The following is a 19,240-nucleotide window of genomic DNA, read 5'->3' on the forward strand; positions in this document are numbered from 1 at the left end:
TGATGAACTAGGCATGAATGATGTAACCTAATTGCATGCTTACGGAACAGTGTTGTGTATTCTGGGGTGGCAATGCCAAAGAACTTATATTGCAGCTCCCCTGGAAAGACTAATTGATGGGAGGGCCTGAAGCTTTAGAGGAAACACATTCAAAACGGTGGGATTTCTCTTGCCACTCTTGGCTCGAGCATGTTTTCTTCTTTTTTTCTTTTTTTAAAATATGGTGGCAGTGTTAATTTTTTAGCTGTTGTAGAGGGGGGCAGAATACAGCTCCTAAAATTACCTAAATCATATCCTCTTGCATACAGTTGAGGTCACAAAAATAATAAAATCAGAAACTAGTATAGTGTATCTAGTAGATTGCAGGAACGTGAATTTTTGAATACGATGGAGGCAAGACCTGGATTGGCAGGCTGATTTTAAGACAAATGCAGGTTGTGTTTCAATTTGTAAAAGACTGGCTGAAGTCTGTCAGCCACAAACTGTTAACTTCTTTCTTTACGTATGTTCAAAAATCTGTAGGCAGAGGGTCATCCAATGTGATGCTGCCTAACAAAAAGAGACTGGTCAATAATTGAGCAACAGCATAATACCCTGACTGAAGCATGGAGGACTCAAACCCCATATTGTTGACAGATGTTTGCCAAGAATCCCATCATGAGGAAGGACAAACTGTCATCTTAAGTGGGGAAAGTCATTTCTCAAATCATACAGTAAGTTAGGTTGGAAGGGTTCTCAGGAGGTTATGTGGTCCCACATCAGTTCAAAGAGGAACCAGCTTCAAAGTGGGATCTAATTGTTCAGTGAGGCTGCTTATTCAAAGGCAAACTTCATTACACTGCTATAATTTTAATTAAACCAGACAAAGTAAGTTTCAAAAAGTAAACATCCTTTGGTTTAGGGAGCTATTGTTGCCTCGTATGTATAGTTTTTTTCCACAGTGTACATGTCAGTTGGCACTAAATCTCAGTCTAGATCAGTGGTCATGTAAGACTCGAAGTCACAAGGTAGATCATCGCAATGCATGGACTCATCTGACAAGACACAGGTTCTGAGACAAGTACGGCAATGGGGACAGTTGGATAGAAAAAGCAGTGCATGCCTTGGGGCAATATATGTCTCCCCATGCCTATTTCCCTGCATTCAACAACTTATTGGCACTCTAATAATGTTTTTTCTCCATGGTTACTGTCAAACACTAAGAAATTAAAAAAAAAAGGTGGAAAACCATATACTTTGTCTATTTCGTCTCCTATTACAAAAAGCAACCTTTGGCTTACAAATTCCTGGATTCAGAGGGGGGAGCCTGTTAGAGTAGTCGTTGACCTTGCAGTGGAGAAACTACAGAGACCCCGTGAAGTGAGATAACTGAGAAACATAATTTTTCCACACTTTTGTAGCTTTTCATCATAATGAAATCAAATACAGCAGGGTATTGGTAGCTCAGTATAAGTTTACAGAGTGAACAGTATTTCTAGAAACAGAGCTGTGGTAACTTAGAATATATTCTAGATACAAGATGTAGTGTGACTGTTTGCATGACACTACCCCAGCAGTTCAGTGTTACCCCACTCACAGTTGCAAGGAGAGCTGCTTCTTGTGAATCAAGTGAGAAATGTCAGATGGGAAACAAACTGTGTATTCCCTGCTGTGAGCAGCTATGGTTTTTAGCCACAAAAAGAAGACATAGGCTCACAATGGAGAACTGAGTGCAGCAATGGCTAGTAGAAGATGTGAAGGAAGGAGAAAAGGAGTACTAACATACTTAACAGAGAAGATAGAACAAAATTAAGTACCTAACTTTTAGGTAGCTCCTGAGCATATGATTAATCACAGAGTAGTTCTCTGGTGTTTGTCTCTTTTCAGCAGTGTTCACAGATCAGTGGTGTTCTGAAATGTATTTTGCATCTACACATCACTAACATTTAAACAGCAAATGCATTTAATTATTTTAGTTCTACAACAATCTGTTAATCTACTGGTTTTAACCTTTGTTATATTTTGTGACAAGGAGATCATGTGTATTCCATTTTGATGTGTTTAAAAATCAGTTGTCACTGAAGGCTGCTATTTAAGAATAGTACTCATGTGCACTGAAAGATTAAATATATAATTAAATATATAGAGAATTTTGCACCTAAAATTGCTCCAGGATCATTTGGCCCTGATAACTTTGACATATTAAAAAAGGCAGGTTTAGAGCAGCTTTTTAGACGAGGATTTGTAGAACTTTACTTTTTCAAGTAATTTTTTACAGGATGGATGATTGTTCAGCAGTTTAATGTAAAACCGTTTTGCCTAATTCAGGAGTAACCAAATCTTTAAAATCTATAGCCTAATCCAGCATGTAATATTAATTATGGTGGTTTTGGGAAAAGTAATCATTAAAGGTGGCAGACTTATTGAGCAGTCAGATGTAATCGTGTGCATTTTTATAGCAGTTCAAGCTTGTGGTTTTGTCTGGTAAAGTTCTGGCTTTACAATAAGGATTTAAAAAATCAAGTTCAGGGTGGGTTTTTGGTGTAGTTACCTTTAAGTGTCATTCTGTGCTGGAAACAAGGGCTCTAATAAAGTTAAATTCATACTGTGCTCTTGGGTGTTGCTAAAAGACTTGTTTTTAAAGAAGAAAAACGTGCTGTTGTGGTACTGTCAGGGACATCTTATATCCAGTAGAAGCTGTGACTTGCTGTTCATCTCAGTGCTGTGATTATAGAATCATAGAATTGTTTAGGTTGGAGAAGACCTTTAAGATCATAGAGTCCAACCCTTAACCCAGGACTTCTAAGTCCATCGCCAAACCATGTCCCTAAACACTGCATCTACATATCGCTGAAATACCTCCAGGGATGGTGACTCAACCACTTCCCTGGGCAGCCTGTGCCAATGCTTGACAACCCTTTCAGCGAAGAAAGTTTCCCTAATATCCCATCTAAACCTGCCCTGGTGCAACTTGAGGCCGTTTCCTCTTGTCCTATTGCTTGTTACTTAGGAGAGGAAACCTACCCCCACCTGTGTACAACCTCCTTTCAGGCAGTTGTAGAGGGTGGTAAGTCTCCCCAGAGCTTCATTTTCTCCAGACCAAACCACCCCAGTTCCCTCAGCTGCTGCTCATGAGACCTGTGCTCCAGACCCTTCACCAGCTTCATTGCCCTTCTCTGGACGTGCTCCAGCACCTCTTAGAGTGAGGGGCCCAAAACTGAGCACACTGTTTGAGGTGCGACCTCACCAGTGCTGAGTACGCGGGGTCAGTCACTTCCCTGGTCCTGCTGGCCACACTGTTTCTGCATGCGATTGAAACGGTACCCAGTTTAAACCCAGAAATTTCTAGCTAAAGCTACATAATGGGAATAGCTGGCTCATATTACCATCTTGCAGTTAGGTTATGTCTTAGCAGTGAGGTTTTTATAAGACTTTTCCAAAAATTCATTCTGCTTGCTACCATTGGTGTTGTTGACTTCCTTTATCTACTGAAGGAATACAAAGTCTTAAGACTACTTCAGATGATAACGTTATAGAACATATATGCGTGATTTTAGCTCTTCAAGGGTTATATTTACAAATTCATTACAAACATTACCTGGGCTTTTATGTTGGTGGAGGTTTGTTTTAACACTTTCTTTAGGTCCCAGTTAAAAATTTACTGTTTCTTTAGTTGAAGTAAGAGACGTAATGAGAATGCAGATAGCTAAATTTCCAGTGCAGTGGTGTGAAAGCGGTTTGCATGGCAGAGCTGCACTTCATGAGGGAGAAAATAACAGGTGTTCACTGGATCCTGTTGTCTGTTATTTGCACTAGAAGCAATATAAAATACATATAATTGTAAAATTGTGTATTTTGTGCAATGCCTAATGTTCTAGTTAACAAAACAGTACATAAAAGTGTAATTAAAAAAAATTAGCAAGATGATTGACCTTTGCAATAGAACAATATAGCGTGGAAATGGGTATTGACATGCTGTGTATATTGTTTATAGCAAAGGGCATCAAGTTAAGAGTTGGAGAAGTTATTGCTGAGATCTTTTGTTGTCCTTAGACTAGGTGCATGTAATAGTCACGTAGCCTCCTGGTCCTCTAACCTTCAACCTACAGTGATTCTGGCAAGAAATACTTGAGGCTCTGCCACCTCCCTTGTAAATAAATTCCAAGCCAGTTTTCTTGTGATAATATAATGCCATTTGCATGTAAGTGTTTATGTTCCACTTGAAGAAGAGAAAAACCCCTGCCTTTCCACACTTGGCATTTCTGACAAAAGCCTGAGGCATGAGGCTCATTTAATTCATGAGCTCCAAGAAAGTTGTCAAAATTTTGCAAAGGTTGTTTTTCTTGCATTCTTTTTCACTGAGCTAAAACCCCCAGAATTTAAAACTGAGAAGAGAGAGTTTGGACTTTTCCTTTGATAATGCAGAGTAATCACAATCAAGTCTTTAACAAGGCCTTTAACTGAACCTACCCCTCCTTTTTTTTTTTTTTTTTTTTTTCCTCCTTTCTGTTCCCAGACCGATTTGTGGGATTTACTACCTAGATTTTGCTGTGGCCAAGTTGCACAAGATTTATACAATTGTTTTTCTCAGATCACGTTAACTCAATAAATCATGTTTGCCAATAATAGTGTGGAAATCCACTGGCTTTACCTTTGCGGTGGTACTTTGGACACTTTAAACACTACCAGAAATGGGAACACCTGTATGCTTTCAGAATACTTTTAACACCCTTTGGCAGATATATTTGGACAGATGCCTTATTTCATTACCTTTCTTAAAATGCAAACAGTGTTGAATAGCATTCTGTCTGAGCTTTTTTTTTCTATCGGCTTCCTGAGCAGCTGCTAGGCATTTTCTTCTTAATATGATCTAGGATTCTCTGCTGCTAGTAGATAGAAGCTGAATGCAAATGCTTTCCCCTCCCCCCAGAAGCTCAAATGCAAATAAGTGGTCTGTAAGCATAATGAACAGTTGCCTTTTGTCATAAATAAATGCAGAAGTCAATAATGCAGTATAAAAGCTGTTTTAAGGTAAAACGACAGATCTGACCAAAAACCTGGAATGCTTATTCAGCAACTTGTCAATTTTTCTGTATTCTATTTCATCTGAATGATAAAAATAATCTGTAATGACCTGTGGTACAAGTTAATTGTGAGAAATTTCATGTGCTTGCAAAAGACATGAAAGCAGATCTGTTTGCAGTACCACACAGAATTTTGTAGTAATATTTTCAAAGCTGGAGTAAATAAAGAATAGCTAATTCAAGAGGTTTTAATTACCACCAGGGCAGTAGTTGTAATTTTTTTCTGGAGGGACAAAGATACACTATGTACCTAATTACAGAAAATGTGCCAGTCCTTCAGAGACTGCATAATAATTTTCATTGTTAAGTTTTAGCTCCTAATGTACAAGAAATGAAAAAAAATTATGGAGTTTTGGATAGATTCTAGGTTTCATAGATAGTGTAATGATCATATCAACCACAGTCAGATGTGGTGTATGGTGGCATGCTGCATTTTTCTGTTTTGCTTTTTCCGTACACAGCTGTTCCATCAAGAATGCTCTGATTTTTTTCTAAAGCTGATCATTTTACTGTCTAGTGCATGAAATGGCTTCAGAACTAATGTTGACATACATCATCAGAGTGGAATAAATTAAAACTAAAGTATATAATTTTTTTTATATGACAGAGAAGTTATTCATGTTTCCATAGGAAGAGCATCAATGAATTAACTTTCTGTCTCCTTACACAAAAAGATTATCTCTGAATTCTTTTGATTGCGTTCCTTTTCCTTCAGTGTCTTCTCCATCTCTCCCAGATTGGCCACTGACAAAATTCTTTGGAATCCTGCTCCACCTTGACCCTGTCTCATTACTGCCTGGTGATCAAACCTTCCTTTCTAGGACCAGCAACATTTCCCCTCCACCTCTTCATTTCCTCTCCGTAGAGAAAGCTTTAATCACCTGTAAATTGAGTTCAGTTTCTAGCCGTTATGGTATGCAAAGTCTAGGTTACATTTTGGTGAGGAAGCTGGCGTCTTTCAACTAGTTGGTTCCTCTTCACTTTGTTTTGTGGTGTGTCTGAGGGAGTCCCTCTTCACTTCAACTGAATGTGCGACCTCCTGAAAATCTGAATTGCTCTGCAACATGTCAGTGTGTTTTAAATTATGTCAGTTAACTCTAATTGATAGTGAGTTAACTTCATTTGTAATAAGGATAAAAACATCAGTCCCTTGTAAAATGTGAATTTATTCCATCTTTTTGTAGTACGTCGTCCCCATGGCTTTTATTTTAGATGGATGGTTTCTCAGTTGTGGTGGATGTCTAGTTTCTTTGGCAAGCGTATTTTATTTCTTTAGACCCATAAATACAGGATTGCTGTGGCTTGGAACTGGCCACTGGCTTTGCGTTTAGCTGGCAACACAGTCCCCATTACCTGTCTGGCTGGACTTGTCTTAGCCTGCCTTGAGATTTGTTCTGACTTATAAAAGCATTTATCTAATGACAAAATAATAAATTCCATCTCCTTTATTTTAGCTCTTGCTTAGCTTTGTACAGCTGTGTGGTGTAACCTTCTTTGGTATTAGATGCTTTGTATTTAATAGGTAGTTACAACATGTAGTCACTATCTATCTATCTATAACTATCTATCTATAACCCTAGACTAAAACGGAACGTAGAAGAGTAAAGACATGTGACCATTACTGAGGCCTTGAAAGTACTGGCATGGGTTGACACTAGAGGCCTCAGACCTGTGAACAGCTCACCAGTGTCCAGTTACAGGTCATCAGATAGTGTGACCTTGAGAGCAGAAAAAAAACCCCAGTTTTAGAGGAAACAAAGAGAACAAAGAACAGATATGTGGCATATATAAAACACATCATAAATGATGAATGAAGATGTATTGCAGGTTTGCAGACCCGTGAAGAAATAGCAAAGTGTAGAACACATTAACAAACATAAAAGTCACTCCAAGAGGAGCCTAGACGGAGAAGAGGAAGAAACAGGCAACTTCCTACTCATCATGGCAAAGGGCTTGGGAGGCTGATAACTCATTCACCATACCTCACCTTCCAAGGTTGAAACCATTGACCTTATGACCCCAGAGGGACAGTGGAAGGGTGAGCCATGGGTAGATAGTAGAAAGACTGTGTGTATGTATGTTATTTTAACAGTATGTATATTGTTTAGAGTGCATCGGTATCATTGTAAATGGACTAATAATAACTCTTGACTAGACTGTTACAACTTCCATTAGACAACTTTCATTAGGACTGGCTTTTCACATACAGTGTGTTCCTTTTGCCCATCACAAGATCCTGAATGTAACAAATCAGTGGAAATTCAAGCAACCTATTCTCTAACTTGGGTATCACACCTCAGTAACAGTGTGCATCTTCTGATTTTAGGCTCTTAACTGCCCCCCCTTGCATTTCCCTGCAAAAACTAGTGTTTGAGAGAACAATCAATGCTTAACTGCGGATTGCCTTCTTTGCATTGGTTATATGAAGTCCATATACTCCTAACTTTTAGCGTTTTAACCAGATTTATCAGATCTTCTGCTTCCCTTCTTGTCAATTCCCTTTTCATTTGTCAGCTGGATCCTCAGTGGTAAGATTTGTTGTTTCCATTCTAGTTTAGTTTTACTCTTTCCTATTGTACTGGACTGTTTTTAAGCAACTTTGCTATCTTTAATCTAATGGTCTTCATTATTCTGAAGAGTTGGGGGTGCATACCATTTATATTCCGAAGATTTATTCAAACTATAGGTAAAATGACTAAACCGTGTTTTAGGTGTGTTCACTGAGAGATTTTCTTGATGCTTTTGGACACAAGAAGATAAGTTTTCATTTTCTGACAGCAAATGGTGTGAAATACAGAGCTCTTAATATCTTCCTCACCTTGCGTGAGGAAGTACTTCAAATCCTGACAGGCAGCTTATTTCTGAATTTAAAACTATTTTGCCATTGGTGAGGAGTTTTTGACATTTATCTCCTTTTTGAGCTAAATAAAATTTTTCAAGGAAATTGTGGAATTTGTGCATAAAGGACAACTGGATTTGAGGTCTTCAAGTTTTGTTTAGAAAACATAATAACTTTACTCAACACCAGGCGGTGTACAGTATCTGATTAACGCTGTTGTGGTTGATCTGGAGGAATGGCAAATGTTTTTTTAGGTTTCCAAGGAAACAGTGCAATAGGGCCATATGGGGGTATGAATATACATATGTACGTATAACAATTTCTTAAAATATGAAGGAAACAAGATTGGAGGTGGACTAGATATCCATATTTATATATGTGAGCTGTACCAAGCCTAGCTTTTCCCATACAGCAATAAAGAACCTTTCACCTGCTCTAAAAGACTCATGAGTTTTGCCTGTATGACTTCCTACCAATCTCCTGTACCATCAGCTGGCCATAATGTAGTTGTCTCATCTGCACCAATGATAATTGTCACTGCTACCTAAAGGTTGTTAACTGGGTAACCACAGAAGCATTCCCTTTACCAAGACAAATAATGTCCATGACATTAAATACAGTCCTTAAAATAAAAGACTTCACTGAATGCTTTTCCTTGTAAGATTTGTTTATGTACTCAGTTGGAGATGTGTAGGTGAGCTGTTTTTTATCAGAGAATGGAAGTCTGGTCAGTGTATCACATTCTCTGGAGTTGCCAAAATAAAAAAAATGTAAGTGTAGGAAAGAGGAAAAAAAGATAAAATTGTCCTGCTAATTACATCTCTGATCTCTTTAGTGCAGTAGCCTGGATAGTACAGATTTCTCAAGCTCTGATTTAAGAACTATCAAACTTCAAGTAAATTTATTCAGTTAAATAGTAACATGACTGTAGGGGAAATTTCTTCCAAAGCCCAAAGGACTGATGACCTTGTTGTTCAATCTGTGCATACATGTTATTTACACAAGTTTAATCTAAAGTTAGTTATGACTCTTCCGAGTTGTCTGTTTATCTCCAGTTGTTCAGTGTGTATGAAGAGTTTACTCTTATCTTCTCCTTGATCTGCATGTTGACACGTGATATACTGTTGTAATGTTGAAGGTCAGGGAAAATTAATCTTTACAAGATGTATTAGCCTGACACTTGCCTTGGTGATTATATTTGAAATAACCAAAAGGCATGCCTGTTGTTTTTGTTAATCTCAGCTGTAACGAAGTATACTGTTTGCAGTTTGTTTGTATACTGCAGATATATTAGAAGAAGTTACTCTTTCTTGGTTCTAGAGGAATAAATTTTGGAAAATTATTGTATGGCCACTATTGCATTTTGCATGTCTTCTAGCAAAGATAGGAAAGAGCAAGACTGATTACATCTGATGAATATTGAAAAAAATTTTAATTTCAGTTCTTGTGAAATTGCTGTACCTAAGAAAAAATTATTATGCAATATTGGTTTAATAGTTTGTTTCATCAGATTTTAAATTAATAAATTGTATAACTTTGTATCAGATTAAGTGATGCATTGTAATGGGACTTCCATTTTTCTCGCATAGATGGGGACCATTGTGTTTACACCTTTTCTTGCATGCCAATGAAGGCAGCATTGTGTTGAAGGAAGTGAAAAAATGAAATGGTAGCAAATATACTGATTGACATTTCTCTAAATTGAAGTTTTTATAATTCTTTTTGCAGTTAAGGCCTCAGTCCATCTCCATTGAGATAACTTTGATCTAATGTGTCATTGTAGTTCAGTTACATATCAGTAGTGATTTGCTACTGCTTTTTCAAGGGTTGTTTGTTGCAAATTGCTTTCAAGTCTCTGTTGGTTTCTAGATGTTGGTAGCCTTCCCAAATACAGAAAAAAATTGAGGTGAGCTGGCCTGGTATTACTGAACTTCCTTTGAATTTTCTGAGTTCTCAGGAATGCATATATACTTCTAAGTATATATAATATTTAAGAAGTAGTGATTACCATAATCTGTTTGAATGTCTTATTTTTCCTTGTTTTTCTCTTCATTTTCAGGTCTGGCAGTTTCGCTTCAGTTGCTTCATGGAGACATAGAACAAATTAGGAGAGAGTATACATCCAGGTTTACCCATGGAGTATCCATAACAAGGAAACTAGGTTTTTCCAATATTATAATGCCTGGTAAGTTTAACAAGAAAAAACACTCAATAAGCAGTAAAAGAACTAGTGAGAAATTACTTAGTTTTCAGCAGATTTCCAAACAAATACTGTATTGTAAAACTTCTTAAACTTTTCCAGAGACTTTTATATTAGTGTTTTTCAGATAGATAGAAGAAAACTGAGTCCCAGTGGCCCCACTGCATTATACATTGTATAGTTAGCTATATTGATGCCAAAAGGGCATAAAGCCATAGCAGCCTTTTTTGAGAGTTGGAACCCCATTTAGAGAAGTGAAGATGATTGAATGCAAGACTGATGAGCTCTGTGCAGAGAAAAAGATAACCAGCAAGAACTTTATGATCTTAGGGGCTGGTAACTCTCTGAATAAGGATTCACAGACTTTCACTGACACTCTACAGCTTCTGGTTTCATGTGGTTTGTGTCTCAGACACTGGAAATGAAGACACTGGAACTGGATAATAATAGGGATGTAGAGACTTTATTTTAATTATATGGTATGACAAAATGTGCAAATACTTAAATAGATAATAAGGAAGGTAGAAAAATTGTGTCAATATGAACGTGAAGAAGCAAATGTAGGAAGAAAATAGCATTGATAGCTATAGTTCCATCCCTGAAATGAAATTAAGTTTAATAGGTTGCTGGAAATTATAAGGCAGATGTCTCTTTAAAGGAGAAGCATAGTTGCAAGCAGACTAGTTTGGCATGATTATGGTGTTGTGGTGTTGCTGAGAAATGTTGCAGGGAGGAGCTCACATCTTGATTTCCGCTGAGTCCACACACAATGCCTTGAGTCTCTCAAATGTAAATCATCCTCATGACTTTGCAGGTTTTAACAGAGGCTACCTTCTTAAAGATCTGTCTTTGCATTCATGGGTACCTAAATCAGAAGTAAACTAAGGTTCTGAGGCAAGAATAAATAAGCTGCAATACTTCACTAATCAAGGAGGTGTTAAATAGGCATTTAAAACTCAGTAATGAGACTCAGCTTTAGCTATGGGCACGTATTTCTCTTGAACTTCTGCCTGAAACTTGATAACTGAGATTTCACTCTTGTGTTCTTACTGCCAGTTAAACATCTGTCCTTCTGCATCCTTGATCAGTACTACTAATCACTTAACACATACACAGAACACAAGTTAACAAAACAGTTTTAGCATTTTTATGAAAATACTCTGCTGATGTGACTGTAGTATTTAGAACAATAAAACACGAGTCACGTGCCATTTAATTTGAAAGCAGATTATGTATGTTTAATGGAAGCATTCAGTTGAAATCTTAGGGCTTATTAGCTAGAATTTCTCTGTTGTATTACTGTTGAATTTGTAATTTGAATCAAATGACCGTTATAGATAATATGGCTGATACAGTGTATTCAGTAAAGACTGCCTCCATGTTAACTCCCATTAAGAAACCCTTCTCCATTTATCTATATTTAATGACCTTCTGCTCTGTTACTAAATTTTCGAAGTTCTATGCACAGCTCTTGTATCCCCTCACCTTCCAGTTGTGAAATAATGTGATGTACTAGACTGTGAAAAACATGTTACAGCAGACTCTGTAATCAGCTGCTGGAGGAGTTTCTCAGCTCAAAGAACTGTGTAGGGTCAGTTTGTCCTGTTTTTAGTTAACAAAATAATACATTGATTCTGTGCTGCTTTCTCAGTCCAAATATATGCATACCTCGGTTTAGAAAATGTACAAATTTTATTTTATGTTTACTGGCATAGATGAGAAATAATTATGTTACTCTTGCAATGATGAGTTTCAAGGGCTAACCAGAGCAGTATGCCCTAGGCACTGAAATGCCTGCAGGAGCCTAGTCTTTGAAATGTTTTTTTCTTTTCAAGATCCCCTTTCATTTTGTTTCTTTTCTAGTGTCTTCTTTTCAGAGATAAATTAGAGAACTTCAACTTTTGGCACTGGAAATGGTCATTAATTAGATCTTATTTTATGATTTTGTTGAAAGAAAGTATGTTGCAGTGGCTAATTAGCACTTGGGTTAGGGTTCTGAACCAGACTCTTGAATTATTCAATAAGAAATACTTCATGCTGCTAAACTACAGTATGTCTTTTATAAATGCCGTATTTTAAGTCTTCTGGTGTATTTAAACTCTCTCTGACCTTCATTTTTCATCCTATCAATCCTTTTCTCTTTGGAGGCTACTGTTAAAATAACTAGGTTCAGCATACATGCCAAACCAGAATTTTGTTGACAATAGTAATGCACAGTTTATGGAGCAGTGCTTTTTATGTCTCTGGAGCCTGACAGGGTGAAGCCACAGGATGGTTTTTCCGGCACCCCGTGAAATTTATTAATGAAGAACTCTGAGTGTTTTAGGAAATGAAGTAGATGGCTAGGAAAAAGGTGTATATGATTCAAAAAGGCTGTGAAATGGGTAACTCACTTCATTGTAGCTGACAGGAGGAGGACAGGCATTGAAAGTGTAGTCTTGTGAGTTTAATCAACGTGTATTTTCTAGGTTTAACTGGAATTTAAGCACAGAATCTATGCAAACACTAGTAAACTTTCCAGCATCCCAGTGTAGCAGTCTGCAGATGCACAGGCCAGTATTCTCAGAAAGCTTTGTACAGCATCATAGGACAACTGTGCTTGCATCCTGAATTTCTGTGTTCACCATTTCCTAAAAGGACAGACAACCACATCACCACTTAGTATATAAAATTTTGCATTTAATATTTACAAACCTACTATACTTTGAGCAGTGCTTTAAGTTAGATTAATGTATATGATAGGTGATGGAATGTGAAAGGCCTTTTGTATTTTTCTGTACATGCTTTTACCAGCTTTTTTGCTGTTTTATGTAGTGCACTCTTATGGACTCTATTTCTAAATTTGACTTACAGCATCTGTGTCAGTGCGTAACTTCAGTGCTGCATATGCTCATGTGTTCTAGCACATATGCATGTACATATTCTTTTGCATCTTTGGAAGATACCCACTTCCATAAAGGAGCCTGATCATTAGTGTGTGTTGTCTGGGGGTTTTATAATTGGAATAAACCCTAACACAGCTGTTTGTCTAAATGAGGGCTTACTGGAGGAGCCATAGCTCCCTGCTAGGACTGCCAGTTGTAAACAGTCTCTAAACTATCATATGGTAAGCGTCCATATAGTTGCATATCTTCCTTTCTTGTGCATTTCAGACAAGAACTGCGTCTGCTTTATTTTATTTAAGCTATACTGTTCTTAATAGTGCTAAGTCTGTTACTGGTAGTAGTTGTCTTGGCTACCTGGTACATTCAAAGCCAAAATCCATTTAGCATGAGACGCTAGAACATGAAGTAATCTCATGTCTTTCTGTAGAATCCTTTTTTCACTAAGCAAAGTTAGGTCCAACCCTTACTTCCTGGAACTTTATGCATTTTTGAATTTGTGTGGGTTGGGGTTTTTTTTTTGTTTGTGTGGGGTTTTTTGGGGTTTTTTTAGAATTACAAACTTATGCAGCTTTTTCTATAGTATCAAAGGTAATTTTTAATTAAAACAGCTATAGATACAGTTTTGAAAGGTTCTGTATCTTATAGAGGACAGCAGCTTGCCTCCAAATGTCTTAGTCCCTAAAATGTACTGCAATGCATAAACAATTGGCTTGTTTACCGACATCTCAACAGATTTTCATAGATGGATATCAATTAGCTATAGAAACCTTTTCTCAGCTTATGATATCAACTGGTGGCATTACTACTGCTGACATCTCTCTACCACTTTGAGGTAAGATCAGAGTTTGTATTTCTTCCTGTCCATCCAAACTATTAAACTCTTATGATATTAGAAAAGTTTTGAGAAGAGAATTGAGAAGTCAGTAGAACAGTATTACATTAACCATTGTTTTCCTGATTCATAAGCTTAGAGGGTTTGTAATGCTGGTATCTATAGCTGAGCCGGTCAGTCTTGACCGCAAAATTCTTGGCTTGTAATACTTCACTCTGGATTTTTGGTCCTTTTCTTAACCCTGTGATATATTTTTGCAAGTAACATAGCTAAAGACTCTACATGAAGCTGCAGTATTAATTTCCATGATGGAATTTTCATACTTTCAGACATTTGTCAAATAATAGAAGTTGCCTTTTGTTTCTCAGTGTTCTTTTTTAAACAACTTCTGCTCCTTCAGCAGATAGAGTAAGCTGCGCAAGATGTTGCAGTGCTTGTAAGTTTCCAACATTAGGCTGTCATATGCTTAACTTAAGAAAAATGATTTATTTTTTTACCATCATATCTGTATTGCTTTGCATTTGTAAACTTTTAACTTCATTAGTTTTCCTTTAGCTGTCCAGTTAAATCTCATCAGAATCCAGTCTTTGAAAGTTACTGAATACACTCATTACTCCTTCATCTGGATTATTAAAAGGTCTTTTATTGTCTTCATGTGCAAGTACACACTCCAATATTTCTTACTTTCTATTTTCAGAAGCTTTTAAAATTAAACTAGACTAGAATCTTTGTCGTTTTATACAAATGATCTCACAAAATGCTATCTTTGTGATAACAGGCATTTTTCAATTATGTGATTTTGACTAGAAGCATATTTCCTCTTTCAAAGCTTAGAATAAGAGTCTGGAGAGCAAAAATTTAAAGCAAGCTATGGAATCTGTTCTCTTCATCATGGTTTCTGTATCTGTCAGTGAGTTTGGACTTAGTAAAGAGCTGTTGTTTCTAGCAAAAGAAAGTGTCTGACACACTTAAGCATTTTTCTCCCACAAGCAGTGGTATAAATTTTTCCAATCTTATTCTATATGGAGTACAAACAGCCTAAATTTAACACCTGCCATTGTTTGCAGTTCTGATTTCCAAGAATCCAGAAACATGTATTTTTGATTACTAGAAGTAATATCGCCTGGATATATTAGTTACACAAAATAAGTTTAAGCAATATTGTGGAGTAAAGACACCCTCAATTTTGACCTTTGACAAAACTGTAGTACTCTGTGGGGAATGCTCTCTGCTTTCCAAATCCTATTTTAATGCATTTTTAAAGCTTTGATTCTATCTGCTAAAGGAATTACTGTTTCTGCAGGTCACCAGAGAAAACAAAGGTACTAATATGTGACTACATACTTGGTGAGATAAGTGCCAGGAACTTCTATGTTGTTTTCCTTCTCCTTCCCATCTCTTCTGTCATGTTTTCTTGGTTCATTAGGAACTGAAGGAATAATAGAAGAGAACATGGAAAGGGGAAACAAGCCAGAATTTAATTGGAATTCCCTTGATTTAAAGTCTCTGGAAGCAGAGAATGGGGAAGAGAATCTTCTGCATTCTTTGGTATTTGGAAGATTAAGTTGGCTTTCTTTGGAACATAGAATAAGTAGCAGTGATCCATGGGAAGTGTATACAAGGGTAGTTATGGTCTGGAAGTCTTTTTTTAGTAAACCAGGGAAGAAGCACTAGCAAACTGACAATTGAATGCTTTAGCTGTGTAAAAATAAATGGTCTTTCAAAATTCTGTTGGAAAATTTTTTTCTTTGTATTGTAGCTATACAAAATCAACAGGTCAAAGTTCGATGTTAAAAAAGCTTGTAAGTCTTTTATTCCCCACTTGTTCAAAGCAACTTGTTTTAAATATCCTTGTTAAAAGGAAGAGAAAAAAAGAAAGGCATAGAGCAATTGGGTCTTATGTGGTAGATCTACAATCCATTTGACATCTGAAAATATTAGTTTGAGAATCCCTCGTAAAGGGCATTTGATTTGTTTAATCACCTGTTTTCTGATGAGTTTTCTTAAGGCTTGTTGACTTCCTGTGATAAAACTGAAAATGCAGATAATGTTCTGTTGAAAAAGGACAGTAGGGTAACGGAGGAATCTGTTTATTCATCTTTGTCTTTGATTTATATGCCAAAGCTTACTTAATGTAATAGTAAAAAGGCTGTAGTGTTACCAGTCACCAATGCTCCCAGAATTCTAATACATGCAGAGTTGTTTTCTTTGCCTTATGTAAACAAGGATATCAGTAATAACATAAAAACTAGCTAGCAGTATGTAAATAATAGGAATGGTCTTATTCTGTCCACCCCCTGTCATGTACTTAAATGCAGACACACGCCCTGCCCCAAATAAGTTTTTGTCAAGTATCACCCAGAGGGTGCCAATCTTAAACTTTTTTTTTGTATGCATATCTTTAAGCACTGGCTACAATGCTTTCTCACTCTTGAGATTTGTGAATATTACTCATAAATAGTTATTACTCTGAGTCTTGCAGAAGCTTCTTGCAAATAGTGAAGTTGTTTGCCACAACAATGAGGAAATCAAGGTGTTGCTATATGGTGAGAAAACACTGAACAGAGCTGACTGGGGATTGTCACAGTCTTTTAAATCTGACACATTTACTGGCAGCTTCAGGGATGACAATGAGATTTGCCCCATTTCCTAAAAGTCTGGAATACATTCGCTGATAAGTACCCAGCCACTCTTTTGGTATGATCTACAATGCAAAACAAAAGAAGAAATTGTTTCAATAATGGGATTTTACTTCCTACAAAGATAAAATTATTTGTGAAATGCAGTGTACCTTTATCTTTCTAAGCTGATCTCCTTAAGGGATGCGCTTCTCGGGTAACATTCTTCTGTACTATGATTTTCAGGAATGGTGCCAGAGTGCTTAACCTGAATTTTCTTAATTGATTTTTTTTTTTTAATTAAATACAACTCTGGATTGTGTAAGAAATCAGGAAGGGAAGGTGAGAGACTGGCATGGCTGAGTAAAGATGTGCTGGGCAAACTAAAGGGCAAGAAGGAAATGGATAGGCAGTGGAAGCAGGGACAGGTATCCTGGGAAGAGTACAGAGGTGTTGCCTGGCTGTATACGGATGGGGTCGGGAAGGCTAAGGCTGAGGCGTAGCTGGAGCTGAGCTTGGCAAGAAACACAAAGAATAATAAGGGCAGCTTCTGTAGATATGTCAGCCAAAAAAGAAAGGTCAAGGAAAGCATACCCCCCACTGATGAACACGACTAGCAAACAGGTAACAACAGACAAGGAGAAGGCTGAGGTACTCAGCAACTTTTTTGCCTCTGTGTTCACTGACAATCTTGCTTCCCACACCTCTCAAGTGGGTGGACCTCAAGGCAGGGAGTGGGAGAGCAAAGTCCCTCCCACTATAAGATAAGGTCGGGTTTGAGACCACCAAGGGAACCTGAACATATGTAAGTTTATAGGAGCCAATGAGATGCATCCCAGAATCCTGAGGGAATTGGCTGATGTAGTTGCCAAGCCACTCTCCATGATATTTGAAAAGTCACAGCAGTCAGGGAAAGTCCCCAGCGACTGGAAAAAGGGAAACATGACACCACTTTTTTAAAAGGATGGAAAGGAGGATCCTGGGAACTACCAACCTGTCAGCCTCACCTCTCGTGCCTGGGAAGATCATGGAACAGATTCTCCTAGAAGCCATGTTAAGGGACATGGAGGACAGGGAGGTGATTTGACACAGCCGGTGTGGTTTCGCCAAGGTCAAATCTTGTCTGACCAGCCTAGTGGCTTTCTATGATGGAGTGATTACAGCAGTGGAGAAGGGAAGATCTACAGATGTCATCTGCCTGGACTTCTGTAAGGCCTGTGATACATTCCCCCACAACATCCTTCTCTCTCTAAATTGGAGAGATACAGATTTCATGTGTGGATTGTTCAGTGGGTAAGGAATTTGTTGGATGGTTGCATTCAGAGAGTAGTGGTCAACAGCTGTCAACTGAATTCAACAGAATGTCAACAGCCAGAGAGAGATCAGTAATGACTGGTGTTGCTCAGGGGTCTGTACTGGCACCAGTTTTGTTTAATATCTTCATCAATGACATAGTGCGATGAAGTACACCCTCAGCAGATTTGCAGATGACACCAAGCTGAGTGGTGCAGTTGACACACCTGAAGGACAGGATACCATTTAGAGGGACCTGGACAAGCCTGAGAAGTGGGCTCATGTGATCCTCATGACGTTCAACAAGGCCAAGTGCAAGGCCCTGCACCTGGGTATGGACAAGCCCCAGTATCAATACAGGCAGGGGGATGAAGGGATTGAGAGCAGTCCTGCAGAGAAGGACTTGAGGGTACTGGTGGATGAGAAACTGGACATGAGCTGGCAATGTGCATTTGCAGCCTAGAAAGCCAATCATATCCTGGCTGCATCAAAAGAAGTATGGCTAGCAGGTCAAGGGAATTGATTCTGGCCTTCTGCTCCACTCTGGTGAGACTCTACCTGGAGTACTGCATCCAGCTCTGGAGTCTTCAGTACAGGAAAGATGTAGACCTGTTGGAGTATGTCCATAGGAGGGCCTCAAAAATGATCAGAGGGATGGAACACCTCTCCCATGAGGAAAGGCTGAGTTGGGGTTGTTCAGCCTGGAGAAGAGGAAGCTCCAGTGTGACCTTAGAGCAGCCTTCCAGTACCTAAAGAGGGCCCTCAAGAACGCTGGAGAGGGCATGTAGTTCTAGGACAAGGGGGAATGGCTTTAATCTGAAACAGTAGATTTAGATTAGATACTAGTAAAGGATTTCTTCCTGTGAGGATGGTGAGGGACTAGAACAGGTTTCCTAGAGAAGCTGTGGGTGCCCCATCCCTGGAAGTGTTCAAGGCCAGGTTGGATGGGGCTTTGAGCAACCTGGTCTAACGGAAGATGTCCCTGCCCCTTCCAACCCAAACTGTTCAGTGATTGTATGAAATTATCAAAGTTGAACTGTCAGAAAGTGTCGCAGCACTCTCCAAACTAGCCGGCTGCAACAAGGTCTTTTACAATCACATACCAACATACTCTTCATACTAGTCCCTCTGCTGCCTTCTCCTAGTCTCTCCTTTTCCAGGGCATGTGTTCTCTCTCTTCTTCCTTTTCTCTTTTCCTTGGCCTCTCTCTCTTCACTGGCTGCCCAACCTCTTAGCAGAACCAGCCACAGCTGCACATTGTCTACATGGGCCAACCCGCTGCCCCTGAAGCCAGCCCACAGCTGTATGTTATTAATATTAATTAACCCAGCTTCATTCCTCTACAATTCCCTTCTTTTTTTTCTTTTTAACAATTCATACCTCAGGTTTTTACCAGCCATCACAAGCCTTTTACAACTAAACTTTTCATACAGTCCTATATAATTTCTCTACAAGAAAGTATTTGCAAGAGTTTAGTGTTACTGTGTTATTCCAGGACTTAGTCTCCCCC

The 19,240-nt window shown here is 38.2% G+C and overlaps 1 protein-coding gene across 4 annotated transcripts in view; it reads left to right on the forward strand.

Annotated features, from left to right (window-relative positions):
* DOCK4 (dedicator of cytokinesis 4) overlaps nt 1–19,240 on the forward strand; it is a 257,352-nt gene that overhangs the window by 134,948 nt on the left and 103,164 nt on the right. For all 4 annotated transcript variants that reach the window (XM_055710583.1, XM_055710581.1, XM_055710582.1 and 1 more), the window contains exon 13: nt 9,962–10,087. In XM_055710583.1, the coding sequence (XP_055566558.1) occupies nt 9,962–10,087 (126 nt within the window). The remainder of the gene's footprint in view (nt 1–9,961; nt 10,088–19,240) is intronic.

The sequence above is a fragment of the Falco cherrug genome, chromosome 5 (assembly GCF_023634085.1).
Source record: "Falco cherrug isolate bFalChe1 chromosome 5, bFalChe1.pri, whole genome shotgun sequence".
Classification (NCBI taxonomy): domain Eukaryota; kingdom Metazoa; phylum Chordata; class Aves; order Falconiformes; family Falconidae; genus Falco; species Falco cherrug.